At 41.9% G+C, this 17941-nt stretch overlaps 1 protein-coding gene across 1 annotated transcript in view; it reads right to left on the bottom strand.

Annotated features, from left to right (window-relative positions):
- The window catches only part of LOC126260574 (uncharacterized), a 105570-nt gene that overhangs the window by 69840 nt on the left and 17789 nt on the right, over positions 1 to 17941 (bottom strand). The window contains exon 3 of the mRNA XM_049957910.1: positions 9981 to 10080. Within this exon, the coding sequence (XP_049813867.1) occupies positions 9981 to 10080 (100 nt within the window). The remainder of the gene's footprint in view (positions 1 to 9980; positions 10081 to 17941) is intronic.

Raw genomic sequence — 17941 nt, 5'->3', positions numbered from 1 at the left:
TTTTGCTTTTCTTCATCTTCATCTGATATCCTCTTCTCAAGACACTGTCCATTCCGCTCAAGTGCTCTTCGAAGTCTTTTATTGTCTTTATTGACAGAACTACAAAGTCATCAGCAAACTTCAAAGTTTTTATTTCTTCTCCCTGGACTTTAATTCCTACTCCAAATTTTTCTTTTTCGATCTTTACTACTTGCTCAATATACAGATTGAATAACATCGGGGATAGGCTACCACTCTGTCTCACTCCCTTCTCAACTACTGCTTCGATTTCGTGCTCCTCGACTCTTATTACTGACTTCTGCTTTATGTAGAAATATTAAATAGCCTTTCGCTCCCTGTATTTTACCCTTGCCATCATTAGAATTTGAAAGAGAGCATTCCGGTTAACATTGTCAAAAGCTTTCTCTACGTCTACAAATGCTATAAACGTAGGTTTGCTTTTCCTTAACCTGTCTTCTATGAGAAGCCGTAGGGTCAGTATGGCCTCGCGTGTTCCTGAATTCCTCCGGAATCCAAACTGATCTTCCCTCAGGTCAGCTTCTACCACTTTTTCTATTCTTATGTAAAGGATTCGTGTTAGTATTTTGTAACAGCGATTTATTGAACTGGTAGTTCGGTAATTTTCACATCTGCCGGCACCTGCTTTCTTTGGAATTGGAATTATTATATTCTTCTTGAAATCTGAGGATATTTCGCCCGTCTCATACATTTTGCTCACCAGATGGAAGAGTTTTTTCATGGCTGGTTATCTATAGCTCTAACGGAATGTTGTCTACTACCGGGGTCTTGTTTCGACTTAGATCATTCAGTGCTTTGTCAAATTCTTCACGCAGTATCATGTCCTCTTCCATTTCCATAATACTGCCCTCAAGTACATCTCCCTTGAACAGACCCTCTATATATTCCTTCCACATTTCTGCCTTCGTTTCTTTGCTTAGGACCAGTTTTCCATCTGAGCTCTGGATATTCATAAAGGAGGTTCTCTTTTCTCCAAAGGTCTTTTTAATTTTCCTGTAGGCAGCATCTATCTTACCCTTAGCGATATAAGCTTCTACATCCTCATATTTGTCCTCTAGCCATTCCTGCTTAGCCATTTTGCACTTCCTGTCGATCTCGTTTTTTAGACCTTTGTGTTCCCTTTCGCCTGCTTCAATTATTACGTTTTTATATTTTCTCGTTTCATTGACTAAATTCAATATCTCTTGTGTTACTAAAGGGTTTCTGCTAACCCTCGTTTTTTTTTACTTACTTGATCCTCTTTGTCTTCTCTATTTCATCTCTCAAAGCTATCCATTCTTCTTCTACAGTATTCCTTTCCCCTGTTCTTGCCAGTCGTTCCCTTAATGCTCGCTCTGAAACGCTCTACAATCTCTGGTTCTTTCAGTTTATCCAGGTCCCGTCTCCATAAGATCCTGTCTTTTTGCAGTTTCTACAATTTTAATCGGCAGGTCATCACAAGTAAATTGTGGCCTGCCCCTGGAAATGTCTTATAATTTAAAACCTGGTTCCGAAATCTCTGTCTAACCATTATATAATCAATCTGAAACCTTCCGATGTCTCCAGGTCTCTTCCATGTATACAATCTTCTTTCTTGATTCTTAAACCAAATGTTAGCTATGATTAAATTATGCTCCGCGCAAATTTCTACCGGTCGGCTCCCTCTTTCGTTCCTTTCCCCAGTCCATATTCACCTAATACTTTTCCTTCTCTTCCTTTTCCTGCTATCGAATTCTGGTCCCCCATGACTATTAAATTTTCGTCTCCATTTACTATTTGAATAATTTCTTTTAATTCATGATACGTTTCCTTCATCTCCTGGTCATCTGCGGAGCTAGTTGGCATATAAACTTGTACTGCTGTGATGGTTGTGGGTTTCGTGTCTATCTTGGGTACAATAATGCGATCACTATGCTGTTCATAGTAGCTTGTCGGTGTTCCTATTTTTTTACTCATCATGAAATCTCCTCCTGCATTACCCCTATATGATTTTGTATTTATCCCCTCTGCATTCACCTGACCGGAGTCCTGTTCCTTCTGCCACCGAACTTCACTAATTCCCACTATATCTAAAGTTAACATATCAATTTCACTTTTTAAATTTTCTAACCTACTGCCCGATAACGGATCTGACACTCCATGCTCCGATCCGTAGAAACGCCAGTTTTGTTTCTCCTGATAACGACGTCCTCCTGTAAGTCCCCGCCAAGATATCCAAATGGGGGACTATTTTACCTCCAGAATATTTTACCCAAGAGAATGCCATTATCTTTTAACCATACAGTAGAGCTGCATACACTCGGGATAAATTACGACTGTAGTTTCCCCTTGTTTTCAGCTGTTCGCAGTACCAGCATAGCAAGGCCCTTTTGGTTTAAGTTACAAGGCTAGATGAGTCAATGATCCAGACTGTGGCCCCTGCAAGTAGTGAAAAGGCTGCTGCCCCTCTTCAGGAACCACACGTTTGTCTGGCCTCCCAACACATACCCCTCCGTTGTGGTTGCACCTACGGTACGGCTATTTGTATCAGTGAGGCACGCAAGCCTCCCCACCAACGGCAAGGTCCATGGTTCATGGAGGATGATTTGGTCGATATGGGGAATATGTGTGCAATATAGACATTCTACGCACAAGAATACGCAAAATGGAACATGTACTCTCTTCTAACAATGTGGCACTCTTGTTTCACAATAGTCTTAGTGCAGGACGACACATGTAATTTACTTTCTGAAGTAACTAAATAAAACCTACACGAACCTACGAGTTTCTTCCCATATAGACATCCGAGATCCTTTCGAAAAACCATCACCTCCAATACATCTCACAATACCAATCCCTACCTACAGCTATCAGGACTCTCATTATATCATTACCGTAATGGACACAACACATCAGTACCGTATTGTAACGAACAACTTCACCAATTTTAATTTCTGAAATTGTTTCATATTAAGATTCAACATTAAATAGTCCACTGATTAAATAGCAGCAATTTGACTGCTTCCAGACCATCCCAGTAGGGAGAACTGAATGATGACTCCAGCTGCTGTCGATCAGTGTAGTTGTAGGGCGTGAATGATAGCGGTGCGTGACAGCTCTAAGATCGACAATGTATCAACAATAATACAAAGTTATTATAAACGACTGAAGCGATTTCACAATTCACTGTCACTACATTGATTGTCAGACTGTAAAAAAACTCAACACTCATATAGAAAAAAAGTTCAAAAATATTTTTACTGTTGCAGCTGCATTTCAGATTTATACCATGACAGTGCAGCAGTGAACAGTTAGGCAAGACGGCTACAGGTACCGAGAAATTGTATCTTGAAATGTATTCACATCGGTCTGCTGTAACAGTGCAACGATATTTCAAAACGCCGTTCAGCTAACATTCAACAACTGTCAACTGTAATCGGCGATGGTATGCGCAGATGAAAGGCTCCAGCTCTCAGCTGATATACGACTACAGAGCGGCAAGTTAAGTGTTTATCTTTTTCTGCGTTTTTCGTCGTAGCATATTTATTAAATTGCGTGTGAATTTTTCTGCTGAAGAGGTTAAATTCTTTCTTTCTTTCTTTCTTTTGCCTGTGCCTTTTTCCCACAATGACGCAGGGTCGGCATGGTTAATCGGATTTGGCAAGGTTAATTTAAGGGGTGGCCGGATGCCCTTCCTGCCGCCATCCCGGAGCCCCCCCCCCCCGCCCCCCTCCCCCTGTGACGGAATTAGTGTACCCCAACTGTCTGTGTCTAGTGTAATCCATGGAATAGTGCGAATGTGTTCGGATGTCTGCGAGCCGTGGGAATGAGGCGGGACGTGGGGACCAGCCCGGTATTAACCTGGTGGGATGTGGAAAACCGCCTAAAAACCACATCCAGGCTGGCCAGTACACCGGCCACCGTCGTTAAGCCGCCGGGCGGATTCGATCTGGGGCCGGCGCGCTTACCCGAGTCCAGGAAGCAGCGTATTAGCGCTCTCGGCTAATCTGGTGGGTTGTTGAAGAGGTTTAATCTCGCGTTTTCATACGTCTAAATTCATTCAGTCGGTAGCGCAGTAGTTGCTCACTGACCAGCGAGTTCATAGCTCATTAACGCTCTGCGTCCATTGGTGACGCATCAGGAGGGCAGCAAGTTGTATATATAGAATTCCGTTTGCTTTTACAGTTTACTTCTTCAGTTAGTCTTGCTAGGACGGCTAGGATGTGTGTGTGCTGTGTTCGAAGGCACGAGGAGCTGGCCGCAGTTCGCGAACAGCTTAATGCGCTTTTAGAGATACGGTCAGTCACATTTAGGCTGCTGCCTCGGGGTGTAGTGGTGGGTGTAGTGGTGGCGAAGAATATGGATCGTCGCTTGGGACACCTCAGATGTCACTTGTTTCCCCCGGGCTCTGCTTCAGAGGCACCTCGTAGTGCACCCGAAGCGGTGGTTCAAATGGCTCTGAGCACTATGGGACTCAACTGCTGTGGTCATCAGTCCCCTAGAACTTAGAACTACTTAAACCTAACTAACCTAAGGACATCACACACATCCATGCCCGAGGCAGGATTCGAACCTGCGACCGTAGCAGTCGCACGGTTCCGGACTGCGCGCCTAGAACCGCGAGACCACCGCGGCCGGCCCCGAAGCGGTGGATCCGCCCTCACAGCAGGGTGAGTGGCGGGTGGTAACGCGTTCGCGTCGCTCGAGACGGAGGACCAATGTGGAGACTGGCCGCCTAGCCTCGCCCATTCACCCTGTGAGTGGACAGGTGGCCGCCCTTCAGCAGAGTCCGAGCAGCCACACACGGGCAGGGGTCTAACAGTTATCGGGAGCTCCAATGTTAGGCGCATTATGGAGTCCCTTCGGCAGACAGGCTGGAAAGAAAGCCAATGTGCCGGGGGTTGGGTGGAGGGGGGGGGGGGGGGGAAGGGGCGAGGGAGGGAGAGGGGGGCGCTCATCCGAGATGTGGAGGCAGCCTTTCGTGCTTCTAATGAGCGTGCAGGGTGCAGTCGTCTGCATGTTGTGGCTCACCTCGGTACCAAAGACGCCTGTCACATACGTTCTGAGACGATCCTCGGTTCGTACAGGCGGCTGGCGGAGGTGGTGAAGAATGCTGACCTCGCGCATGGGGCGCAAGCAGTACTCACGATTTGATCGGAGTCCTTTGGTTTGGAGCCGAGTGGAGGGTCTCAACTAAGAGTTTGTCGACTCTGTGACAGCCTTGGCTGGATATTTCTACACCTGCATTACCATGTGCGGATTTGTAGGACTCCCCTTGATAGGTCAGGGATGCACTACAGTCTACACAAAGGATGCAGCTACTCGGGCAGCAGAGTACTTGTGGAGTGCACATGAGTGTTTTTTAGGCTATGTAGTAGTTTGAGGTGTTCTGATAAACACTTGGCGGTCGATATACAGCAAGGGAACTCAAACGGCTTTCAGAATAAAGAAACTTCAATTGTCATAATTTTATCAGTAAACAATCGAAGTATTCGTAATAAAGTTCCCGAATTTACTGCCCTCCAGGAAAGTTCTTGCGCTAAAATTATTCTTGAAACCGAGAGCTGGCTGAAACCCGAAGCGGAAAGCTCTGAGATATTTATCGGTTCAAATGGTTCAAATGGCTCTGAGCACTATGGGACTTAACATCTATGGTCATCGGTCCCCTAGAACTTAGAACTACTTAAACCTAACTAACCTAAGGACATCACACAACACCCAGTCATCACGAGGCAGAGAAAATCCCTAACCCCGCCGGGAATCGCACCCGGGAACCCGGGCGTGGGAAGCGAGAACGCTACCGCACGACCACGAGTTGCGGACATATTTATCGGAAATACGGATTAGAGGCCATAGGCAGGGGAATGTTCACTGCACTTGACAAAAACATTGTCTCTAGTGTGGTCGAGGTTGGGTGTGGCAGTGAAGCTATCTGGTCGCATATAAAAGATGTAGGTGAAACCAAGTTAACTGTTGGATTGCAGTTGTTTCAAAGAAATTGCCTTTTGCACTGTGCACATCGAAATTTTTATTTTTATTTATGCACCCAGACGCGTTTCGCCTTTTTTACAAGGAATCTTCAGTAGGTGTCAGGTAACTTATAATTCACTGTATCTAAGCAAAACTGCTTTTTCTCATCTGGCAACCGGATGTCCACCTGGTTGCTAGATGAGAAAAAGCAGTTTTGCTTGGATGCAGTGATTAGAAGTTACCTGACACCCACTGAAGATGCCTTATAAAAAAAGGCGAAACGCGTCTTGGTGCATAAATAAAAATAAAAATTTTGATGTGCAGAGTGCAAAATGCATTTTCTTTGAAACAACTGCAATTTATATACAGCTGCTGCGAAAATGGCATTTACAAGAAACTTGTAATTGTTGGATGTTTTTACCGGCCTCCCGATTCTGCTTGACAGTTCTAGAGTCATTCAAAGAAAGTCTAGGGTCAGTAGCGTGTAAATACCCAGATCGTGCAATACTAGTTGGAGGCAACTTTAACCTACCGAGTACAGACTGAGACGTGTATGGATTCGTTGCGGGGGAAAGACAGTCAGTCATCCGAAATGATTTTGAAGGCGATTTCTGAAAACTATCTTGAGCAGCTAGCTCGGCAGCCTACACGCAATAGAAGTATCTTAGAGCTTGTAGCGGCAAATAGACCGGCCCTTATTGACAGTGTCGGTATAGAAATGGAAATTAGCCATCATGATGTCATTATAGCAAATATGACTGCGAAAGTTAATAAATCAGTCAAGAAGGCTAAGAGAGTGTTTCTGCTAGATGGACCAGGTAAGCAATTATTAGCATCTCACTTAGACAGATAACTGGCGTCACTTAATTCCAGTAAGATGGATGTAGAGGAATTATGGGCGAAGTTTAAGGAGATTGTAAATCGTGACCTGGACCGTTATGTGCCTAGTAAGTGGATAAAGGATGGACTATACCAACTATGGTCTAATAACGAAATTCAGAGGTTACTGAGGAAGTAGAAACTGTTTTACTCTCGGTTCAAAAGGAAACACACAAAAGACGACAAGCGAAAATTATTAGAGATTCGTGCGTCTGTGAAAAGATTTATGCATTAAACATACAACTACCACGGTCACATCTTAGCAAAAGACCTGGCAAAAAAACCCGAGGAAATTCTGGTCTTATGTAAAATTGCTAAGCGAGTCTAAGTCTTCCATTCAGCTCCTTGATCACCAGTTTGATATGGCAGTTGAAGATAGCAAAACGAAAGCCGAAGTGTTAAATTTCACGTTCAAGAAATCGTTCATACGTCATTTGACCATCGGACAGACTCCCGTATGGGCGAAACAGTAATAAGCATCACTAGCATAGCGAAATAACTGAAAGATTTTAAGTAAATAAATAACCAGGTCCGGATGGAATCCCAGTTCGGTTTTATAAAAAGTACTCTACGGCATTGGCTCCTTACGTAGCTTGCATTTATCGTGCATCACTCGCCCAGCACAAAGTCCTAAGAGACTGGAAAAAGGCGCAGGTGACTCCAGTATATAAGAAGGGTAAAAGAATGAACCCACAAAATTACAGATCAGTATCCCTAACTTCCGTTTGCTGCAGAATCCTTGAACATATATGGCAAAGTCGCGGGCACCAATGACGTCACAGCCGGCAGCTAGCGTATATAAGGGCGCACCAACAGTCCACTGGCAGTCATACCACTTGACAGTGGTCAAGGAGTGCTTGGCCGAAAGCTCTGTCCTGATCCCCTGTCTTTACGTCAAAGCATGCAAAATACACTTATCTGACAAAGGCTGAGATTGTCCGCTGGTGCTTTTTCGCTACAAGGTTGCCACAGGTGTATCAGAAGTGGTCAGGAGAATTAACCTTTTTCTTATAAAAAATTTACTAGTTTCACTTAGTTATATTCAGAGAATGTTCCTGCTCCAATCGAATAGACTATAAGTACTTAACGTAGCGTACAAGCAGACAGACACCATATGCTACTCTGATAAGCAATTTGTCTGGTCATCGCTAATCTATGCTAATACGGTAATGCTTATGTGAGAAAAAACTGTAGATTGAAACTGTATTTCAATAAAAGAACTTGTAACTCCCTATTATTACTTATTTCACCATGCAGTGTGCCTATAATTTTTGAATAATTAAGTCATATACAGACATTTTGTTAAGTCGAGTGCTCGCATAAGCAAACAATAAGTTCGTCAGTTAGTACTTGAAGTACCCATCGTGTACAGATGTCGTGGATTGTGTATTTGTCAGAAGGGTGTTTTCTATGCTTAGGCAGTTTATCAACGGTTGCATGGAGAACTCTGCCGTCGACCCGCTTCCTTTCCAGGGATTAAGAATTACTGAAACATGGTCTAGGATTGTAGCAGCTTCAGGAAATACTGATCTAACACAGAGATTTGGTCGGTTCACCAGAAACTTAAATGAGTTACTCGTACCTCAGACTCCAGAAACACTCTATTATGATGGTATTTCTATCCCCTCTCCATCTCCACAATCTGGCTTTAATATACACTACTGGCCATTAAAATTGCTACACCACGAAGATGACGTACCACAGACGCGAAATTTAACCGATAGGAAGAAGATGCTGTGATATGCTAATGATTAGCTTTTCAGTGCGTTCACACAAGGTTGGCGCCGGTGGCGACACCTACAACGTGCTGACACGAGGAAAGTTTCCAACCGATTTCTCATACACAAACAGCAGTTGACCGGCGTTGACTGGTCAAACGTTGTTGTGATGCCTCGTGTAAGGAGGAGAAATGCGTACGATCACGTTTCCGACTTTGATAAAGGTCGGATTGTAGCCTATCGCGATTGCGGTTTATCGTATCGCGACATTGCTGCTCGCGTTAGTCGAGATCCAATGACTGTTAGCAGAATATAGAATCGGTGGGTTCAGGAGGGTAATACGAAACGCCGTGCTGGATCCCAACGGCATCGTGTCACTAGCAGTCGAGATGACAGGCATCTTATCCGCATGGGTGTATCGGATCGTGCAGCCACTTCGAGATCCCTGAGTCAACAGATGGGGACGTTTGCAAGACAACAACCATCTGCACGAACAGTTCGACGACGTTAGCAGCAGCATGGACTATCAGCTCGCAGACCATGGCTGAGGTTACCCTTGACGCTACATCTCAGACAGTAGCGCCTGCGGTGGTGTACTCAACGACGAACCTAGGAGCACGAATGGCAAATCGTAATTTTTTCGGATGAATTCAGGTTCTGTTTACAGCATCATGATGGTCGCATCCGTGTTTGGTGACATCGCGGTGAACGCACATTGGAAGCGTGTATTCGTCATCGCCATACTGATGTACCACGCGGCGTGATGGTATGGGGTGCCATTGGTTACACGTCTCGGTCACCTCTTGTTCGCATTGACCTCACTTTGAACAGTGGACGTTACATTTCAGATGTGTTACGACCCGTGGCTCTACCCTTCATTCGATCCCTGCGAAACCCTACATTTCAGCAGTATAATGCACGACCGCATGTTGCAGGTCCTGTACGGACCTTTCTGGATACAGAAAATGATCGACTGCTGCCCCGGCCAGCACGTTCTCCAGATCTCTCACCAACTGAAAACGTCTGGTCAGTGGTGGCCGAGCAACTGGCTCGTCACAATACGACAGTCACTACTCTTGAAGAACTGTGGTATCGTGTTGAAGCTGCATGGACAACTGTACCTGTACACGCCATCCAAGCTCTGTTTGACTCAATTCCCAGGCATTTCAAGGCCGTTATTACGGCCAGAGGTGGTTGTTCTGGGTACTGATTTCTCAGGATCTATGCACGCAAATTGCGTGAAAATGTAATCACATGTCAGTTCTAATGTAATATACTTATCCAATGAATACCCGTTAATCATCTGCATTTCTTCTTGGTGTAGCAATTTTAATGGCCAGCAGTATATCATATTGAAAGCTTCCAGGTAAGTCATCGTTCTAAAATCTGAAAATCTAATAGACACTACTGGGCCCTTATGCGAGAGGAAGTACTTACGCGTAGCTGTAAGGCTTTGTAGGCAGAGGCGTGCCCTGGCGTCGGTGGCTGGAAAGCCGATACCAAATGCTCATCTGGCACCAACGCTCGTTCCACGGCCCTGCCACATTACCACACCATACAGTCAGATGCTGCAGTTTCTAACAACCCAACCACAACAGAGGTCAAAATTTAATAATGATTGTGGTGTTGTTCACGCTGCTAAATACTACATTTTGGGCAACAACAAAGTTATTATGTGGCAGATGTCATTAGAGCACAGTTACTAAAGTCCTTTCATGTAATAATGAATAAACTAGGCACTCTCCTTTTCGTGTTTCCAACGCTGGTCTCGTTGTAAAATCATGGCTCAATCGTCGTGGTGATGATTCCAAGCTCGGATGCAAAAAGGCCTAGGTTTTATTCTGCTATATTCAAAAGTTTTGTAGATGCGTTTCACAAACCATTCTTGAAGATTAAACCTTTCAAAGTTAGCACAATATTGATGTAAAAAAAATAATCAGCAGTCCGAATTTAAGTTACACTACCTTTTAATTGCTTTATTGCAATATCACGTAACACACAAAACATCACTTCACAATAAAAACATACTTGAAAACATCTTCTTCACTGTTAAAGTTCAAATTTTATAAGCTGACTACGTTATGCGTCTTTCCAACATGACGTCCAAGACTTGACTTTTTCAAGGTCCGACTCTCTAACAAAACTAACTAATAATCGCTTACGCGCCCAAAAATCAGAGTTACAAGTACGTCAAAGATCGTAGTGACAAAAGAAAGAACACACACATGAATAATATCATTTTAATATAAACATATTGATGTATCACAAATGAAATCAAATCTGAATGTTGTCTCAGAAATGTGTTAAGTAGTTAACAGAAACACAGTAGAATATTACTGGTATCGAGAGGTTTAGGTGAGGTGCCATAATGGTTACGTAATTCAAGTACCATTGCAAGTTGCGAAAGGCAACACGGCTTTAGTTACTTAAAAGTAAAAGAAAATATTAACTGCTGCATGATACGAACGAAAGATGGAATAAATGCCTTGAAACCACAATAAGTGAGTCGTTGCTGTTGTTGGATTTTTAGTCAGTTCGGTGCAATGTTACCAGTTTAGTATAATGTGCAGTACATAAAATTTAATTGCAAGAAAGTTTTTTGCAATAAATAGAGTGTATACAACATGTTAGAACTGTGAAATGTTTTTGGTTTGTAAGTAATTGACAACGATATCTTGATTGTAATGATTCGACAGGTTAAAATGTTGTTACATTTTGGAGACGTGCTAGACCGTTTCAACGAGCTCTTTATCATCCTTTTCTGAGAGGGAGACGACGCTATCAGTCGATTAGTGATCAGTGCAATTCTCCGAAAAAGCATGTACGTTCATATATGTGTCAGCGGCTTCTTTTAATAGACAGTGAATTGATTTACGGAACGTTTTTGAAAAAATCTGCATAATATTATTTTTGTTTTTTAATAGCTTGAGGATTAAATTTGCGGCCGAGCGCATCATCCGAGCTATATTGCGGTGGTTGAACTAAAGGAAGCTGCGATGCCTCTCACCGCTTTTTTTCTGATACGAAAGGTGCTTGGAGTTATTTTAGTATGAGTTTCTGATTGGAAAAATCACAAAATCCTTTGTCGAAAGCTTGTGTCAATACATGCATTTTTGTCAAGATAATGAGCTCTTGAGATGATCTGACTACTTGTTGATCAGTTGGCAGCGAGAGATGTCGCAGTGATTGTGCAAGGAGTGGTGCGACATTATGGGATTCAAGTTTTCTCAGTCGCGGACAACGGACTGGTACTAATATGTGCATTAGAGGGTTTCAGAGAGGCCATAATAGTCTCAAGAAAAACCGCATTTCCGAACGATCTAGTTCATTGGGCAACTGGAGATCGTTACTTTCAGTTCACAATTTAGTGGAGAGACACGATTTTGTGTTATACTGCCAAATACAAGGATCTTTCATCTTGCCGGCATCTGCAGTTCATACTATTCTTGAAAGCCACCTGGAAGTGCCGAGGTTTTGTTGTCCGATTATGCGACATTGCCGAACGACCAGAAGATTCATTTTGCCTCATACCGCAAGAAAAGTATTACATGTAACACTGATAAACAAGCTCCTTCAACGCTAAGCTAACCGTTTATACCTTACATTTTCCGATAACATTCTTTACGAATATTTTCCTGTAAGGCTCTCTAGCTGCAGCAAAGTCTCACCTCACGTTAGATTCTTGAGACCTCTTAGTCCTCAGTATTTTAGCCGTTATGCTTTATTCAAAAAGACTCGACCGTTTTATAGGCAGTTTTCTTTATAAACAACATAATGTGTAAGCACGCAAATCATAAAGCAAACAATAAATTCGTTTTTCCTAGCAAAGAATATAAATAAAACCTATCGAAAGAAGCAAAGCAATGTCGTTACGTTTGGTCAATTCTAGTGTCCGATTCCACCCATCAGCTTTTAAGCAATGATGTCATATCTACGGCAGAGACTTTACATAGAGGCAATCTTTGAAAGCAACTGCTCATATTCGTAAATAAACGATTTAGAATACGATAACATTAAAATCACAGTTCACCTGATTAATTACTTAGCCACGAATTGTATCAAAAATAATTGACGGTAACGAAAATTAATAACAACAGAGAAAGAGAAATATACATGTCCGAAATAAATTATTTTTGTAATTAATGCGGCTAAAAAAAGTACAGAGAACCTTTAAATCCATTACTATATAGTGCATGGTGAAGTAGTAATATTCTGAAATAATGTTGATTTCAGATAATAATTACTGAATCTACCGCGGAAAAGCGGAGATTTTGAGCGGGGAGAAACTGCAATGTAACTCAACAACGGAAAAATGAACTAAATAATAACGTACCCGAAACACAAAAAGAACAGTAGCGTGAAATGCCTGAGAACCAACACAGAAATCCTGAAACAAAAACCAGTATCCAAGTAACGAAGATTCACGAAAGTAATAAATATTGGAATCGGTAAGTAGAATTAAGCTATATAGACCAATTCCAGTTTCCGATTCCAACCATTCCATGGTTCGTTATTTAGATCGTTTTTCCAGCAGGTGTGTGCCCTGAAATGTAATGAGATTTCTGCATTTGTGATTGCTTTCCAAACTACTGCGAAAAAAAATGATAAATATTGGATTCGGTAACTAGAATTTACCTATATAGGTTAATTCCAGTTACCAATTCCAACCACTCCACAGTTCGTTATTTAGACCGTTTTTGTACAAGTGCGTGCACTACAGTATAATAGGATTTCTACATTTGTTATTCCTCTCTTCACTACTTCGAAAACGGAAAAAACTTAGAATTTGTAGGCCTACCTACAGCATTTGTTACTTTTTCGCTGTAGTTCAGAGATCAATAAGAACTCCAGAAATCCTACAAAAACCGCGTCCACACACTTACTGTAAACAGGTCCAAAATCATGAACCAGCGAACGGTTGGAGTCGGTAACCAGAACTGATCTGCTATGAAGATCAGTTTTAGCTACCGATTCCAGCAGTTACATGGTTCATTACTTGGATCGTTTTTCCGGCAGGCGTGTACACTGAAATGTAACAGGATTTTTGAATTTGTAATTGCTCTCTGAACTACTGCGACAAAATGACAAATATTGGAATCGGTAACTAGGATTAAGCTAAGTAAGAGATCAATTCTAAATATCGATTCCAACTATTGCATGCTTTATTATTTAGATCGTTTTTGAAGCAGGTGTGTGCACTGAAATGTAGTAGTAGTTGCTCTCTGAACTACTGTGGAAAAGTAACTAATATCGGAATCTGTAATTACAATTAATGTATGTAGGTTAATTCAAACTATCGATTGCAATATTTGTTACTATTTGTAAATTTTCGTTATTTCTGTACTGGCATTTTTTAGGATTTCTGTATAGGTTTTTTCACATTTCATGCTACTATTTCATATACGTTATTATTTATTTCATTTTCCCGTTGTTGTGTTGCATTTTAGTTTTTCCCCGCCCAAAAACCCCTCCATTACCGCGATAGTACCGTTAGATTCAGTAATTTTTGTTATAAATTAACGCTGTTTCGTTGTATTGCGACTTCACCACACGCTGTACCGTAATGAAATTTAAAGGTACTCTGTGCTTTTCTTATTTCTGACATATATATTTCTCTTTTGTTTTGTTCTTATTTATTTCTGTTATCTTCCATTCGTTTCGATGTAATTCGTGTCTAAGGAAATAATCGCATGAATTCTGATTTTAATTTTATAATATTCTACACTCCTTTGTTTACGAATATCATCCGCTGCTTTCATAGACTGCCTCTATGCGGCGAACTTGCCTCTGATGTGACGTCATCGCTCAAAGCTGACGAGTGGAATCGGACACTACGATTTATCCGTTAAGTTTTTAATATTCAAAGCGAAATCAGTAATTCGGTGTATCCTAACCAAGCAAATTCGCTGTTACTTTGTATTTGTAAAGGTAAGATTGCGGTGCTTAGCCCTGTCATGACTTAAGCGTCTGAAAATAAATCTGTCACTGAGTTAAAAAACACTAAGAGCGCCATCTGCGGGTTCTTTGGTGTATTAAGGCTTTATGGTTAAACAACCAAACTACCAGACAATTTGAAATAAAATTTTACTTTACGATATCCTCCTTTTCGTGCTCAGATTTTGATAAAAATAAAGTCTATATTTCGCCCCAAGCTACGCTCAAGTCACCTGCGGAAACCCCATGAAAATTCGACAGCTAGGTTTGGAGATTAGCGTGTTCAAAGAGACACGACGGTATTAGATAAAACTTTAAATCACCATATCCTTTTTTCGTGATCCGATTTTGATGCAATAAGGCCTGTATGTTATCCCAAAGTAAACTCAAGTTACTTGTGAAAACCCCATGAAAATTCGTCCAGTAGTCTTCGCGATTAGCGTTTTCAGACAGACAGACAGACACGACGGCGTTAGAGTTTCATTATTAGTATAAATATAGATAAGCAAAATGGTAAATTGTTAGGAATAAGCGAAAAATGGCTCTGAGCACTATGGGACTTAACTTCTGAGGTCATCAGTCCCCTAGAACTTAGAACTACTTAAACCTAACTAACCTAAGGACATCACACACATCCATGCCCGAGGCAGGATTCGAACCTGAGAGATGACATAGTGAACGCACCAGAGGATCAAAAAGCTAAAACGAAAAGGCCCAGATGAAATCTTTGGATATACTGAATTTAACTGGTGAAAGGAGAAAATGTAATAATGCATCAAATGAAGTAGGCGAAAGGGAATATAAATGTCTAAGAAATGGAACTGGCAGGAAGTTCAAAATGGTTAAGCAGGAACGGCTAGGTGACAAATGTAAAGATTTAGAAACATGTATCACTAGATACCATCTATAGGAAAATTAAAGGGGCCTTTGGAGAAAAGAGGAACAGCTCAGATTGGAAACCAGTACTACGCAGAAAAGGGATAGCAGAAAAGTGGAAGGATTGTGTTGAGGGTCGATACAAGGGATATGCACTTGAGAGAAATATTATAGAAATGGAGAAATGGAAGAGGCTGTAGATGAAAATAAGATGGGAGATGCGATTCTGACTGAAAAATTTGACACAGCACTGAAAGACCCAAGTCGAAACAAGGCCCCGGGAGTAGATAACATTCCGTTAGAACTACTGATAGTCCTGGAAAAGCCAGTCACCATAAGACTATTCCATCTGGTGTGCAAGATGTATGCGGTGCGCGGAATACCCTCACACTTCAAGAAGAATTTAATAATTTCAGTTACAAAGAAGGCAGCTGCTGACAGGTGTGAATATTGCCGAACTATCAGTTTAGTAAGTTATGGTTGCAGAATACTAACGCTAATTCTTTACAGAAGAACGGAAAAACTGGTGGAAGCTGATCTCGGGGAAGATCAGTTTCGATTCTGGAGAAATATAGGAACAAACTACTTCTCTTAGAAGACAGGTTAATAAAAGGCAAACCGACATTTATAGGATTTGTAGACTTAGAGAAAGCTTTTCATAACGTTGACTGAAAGTAGATAAGATAAAATACAGGGAGCGAACGGTTATTTACAACTTGTAGAGAAACCAGTCGGCAGTTATAAAAGTCGAATAACATGAAAGGAAAGTGCTGGTTCAGAAGGGAGTGAAATAGGGTTGTAGTCCATCGCCCATGTTATTCAATCTGTACATTGAGCAAGCAGTAAAGGAAACAAAAAGAGGCAAGAATTAAAGTTTAGGGAGAAGAAATAAAAACTTTGAGGTTTGCCGTTGACGTTGTAATTCTGCCAGAGACAGCAAAGGACTTGCAAGAACGGAACGGACAGTGTCTTCAAAGGAGAATATAAGATGAACACAACAGAAGCAAGACAGTGATAATAGAATGTAGTTGTATTAAATCAGATGATGCTTAGGGAATTAGATTAGGAAACGAGACAATAGATAGGTTTTGCTGTTTGGTTAGCAAAATAACTGGTTCAAAAATGGCTCTGAGCACTATGGGACTCAACTGCTGAGGTCATTAGTCCCCTAGAACTTAGAACTAGTTAAACCTAACTAACCTAAGGACATCACAAGCATCCATGCCCGAGGCAGGATTCGAACCTGCGACCGTAGCGGTCTTGCGGTTCCAGACTGCAGCGCCTTTAACCGCACGGCCACTTCGGCTGGCCAAAAATAACTGGTGATGGCCGAAGTAGAGAGGTAATGAAATGTAGAATGACTGTGGCTAGAAAAGAGTTTCTGAAGGAAAAAAATTGTTAACACAAAATGTAGACTTCAGTGTTAGGAAGTCGTTTCTGAAGGTATTTGTCTGGAGTGTAGCCATGTGTGGATGTGAAACATGGACGATAAACAGTTTAGACAAGAAGAGAATAGAAGTTTTGAAATGTAGTGCTACAGAAGAATGCTGAATTGGGGAGACAAGAAGTCTGTGGTGCAACTTGACTAAAAAAAGGGATCGGTTGATAGGACGTGTTCTGAGACGTTAAGGGATCATCAGTGTTGTATTGGCGGCATCAAAGTAGTCTTCGGACCACAACTACAACATAGATATAGATATCTGATCCACAGTGCAGATACATTACACAGTCGGTTTCGCAAATTTTAACCACTAGGAGTTGTCCTAGTAAAGGTTCATGCGAGGACAATCATAAAGTTTTCATTATCATATCCAAACAAACAAGCTCAGCCATGAAAGTTGGTGATGGTGTCAGACATCTCTACATGTTCATTCTTCAATGTGACAAATTTTTTTCAACGATACTTGACTTTTAAGAGAGACTGGTTGCTTAAGTTTGCATTGACTGCTGAGAGAACGTTACAACTCGTCGTCGTTTTAGAAATGCCAGCTACCTAATGCTTTCTATGCCCGAGGAAAGATAAAGAAGTCATTAGATGCCATGTCAGGAGAAGATGGGGGAAGTGGCAGGATTTGAAACCCCAAACAAGCAGCATGGGTGACTGTGTACTGTATCGATGGAGCTGAGACACTGTGGAGCCGAAAAACGCTCCCTTGCATAGCTTACCGCAACGCTTCGTTTTGATAGCTCTCGCAAGTCCCTCAGGAGATTTCGGTCGTACGCTCATGTGGCGGTTTGCATTTTACGAGCATAATAGATTAGGACCCCCCCCCCCCAAAAAAAAACGAAAAAAAAAAACAATCCGCGTCACCTTGCGTGGTGGTGAAGGCATATGTTTTTCCTCCACAGCTGTTCTATCGTAGATAACTGGAGGAACGAAGCATTCCAAGTAAAAAAACGTGCAGATCAGTCGCGTTTTCAAGAAGGCTCGTCGAACGGATACGCACGACTAAAGCCCTGTTTTGGTGTCTTCAAACTGTTGCAGAATTATGGCACACATCTTACGTTCACGTATTCGACTATTCTTGAGAAGAAAATCTCGTTTGTAGGAATCGACATTGATTCTGTAATCAATGATCACGTGAAAC

This window comes from Schistocerca nitens, chromosome 5 (assembly GCF_023898315.1).
Source record: "Schistocerca nitens isolate TAMUIC-IGC-003100 chromosome 5, iqSchNite1.1, whole genome shotgun sequence".
Lineage (NCBI taxonomy): Eukaryota > Metazoa > Arthropoda > Insecta > Orthoptera > Acrididae > Schistocerca > Schistocerca nitens.
The sequence above is the reverse complement of the archived record's forward strand: the minus strand, read 5'-3'. Positions and strand labels throughout refer to the sequence as shown.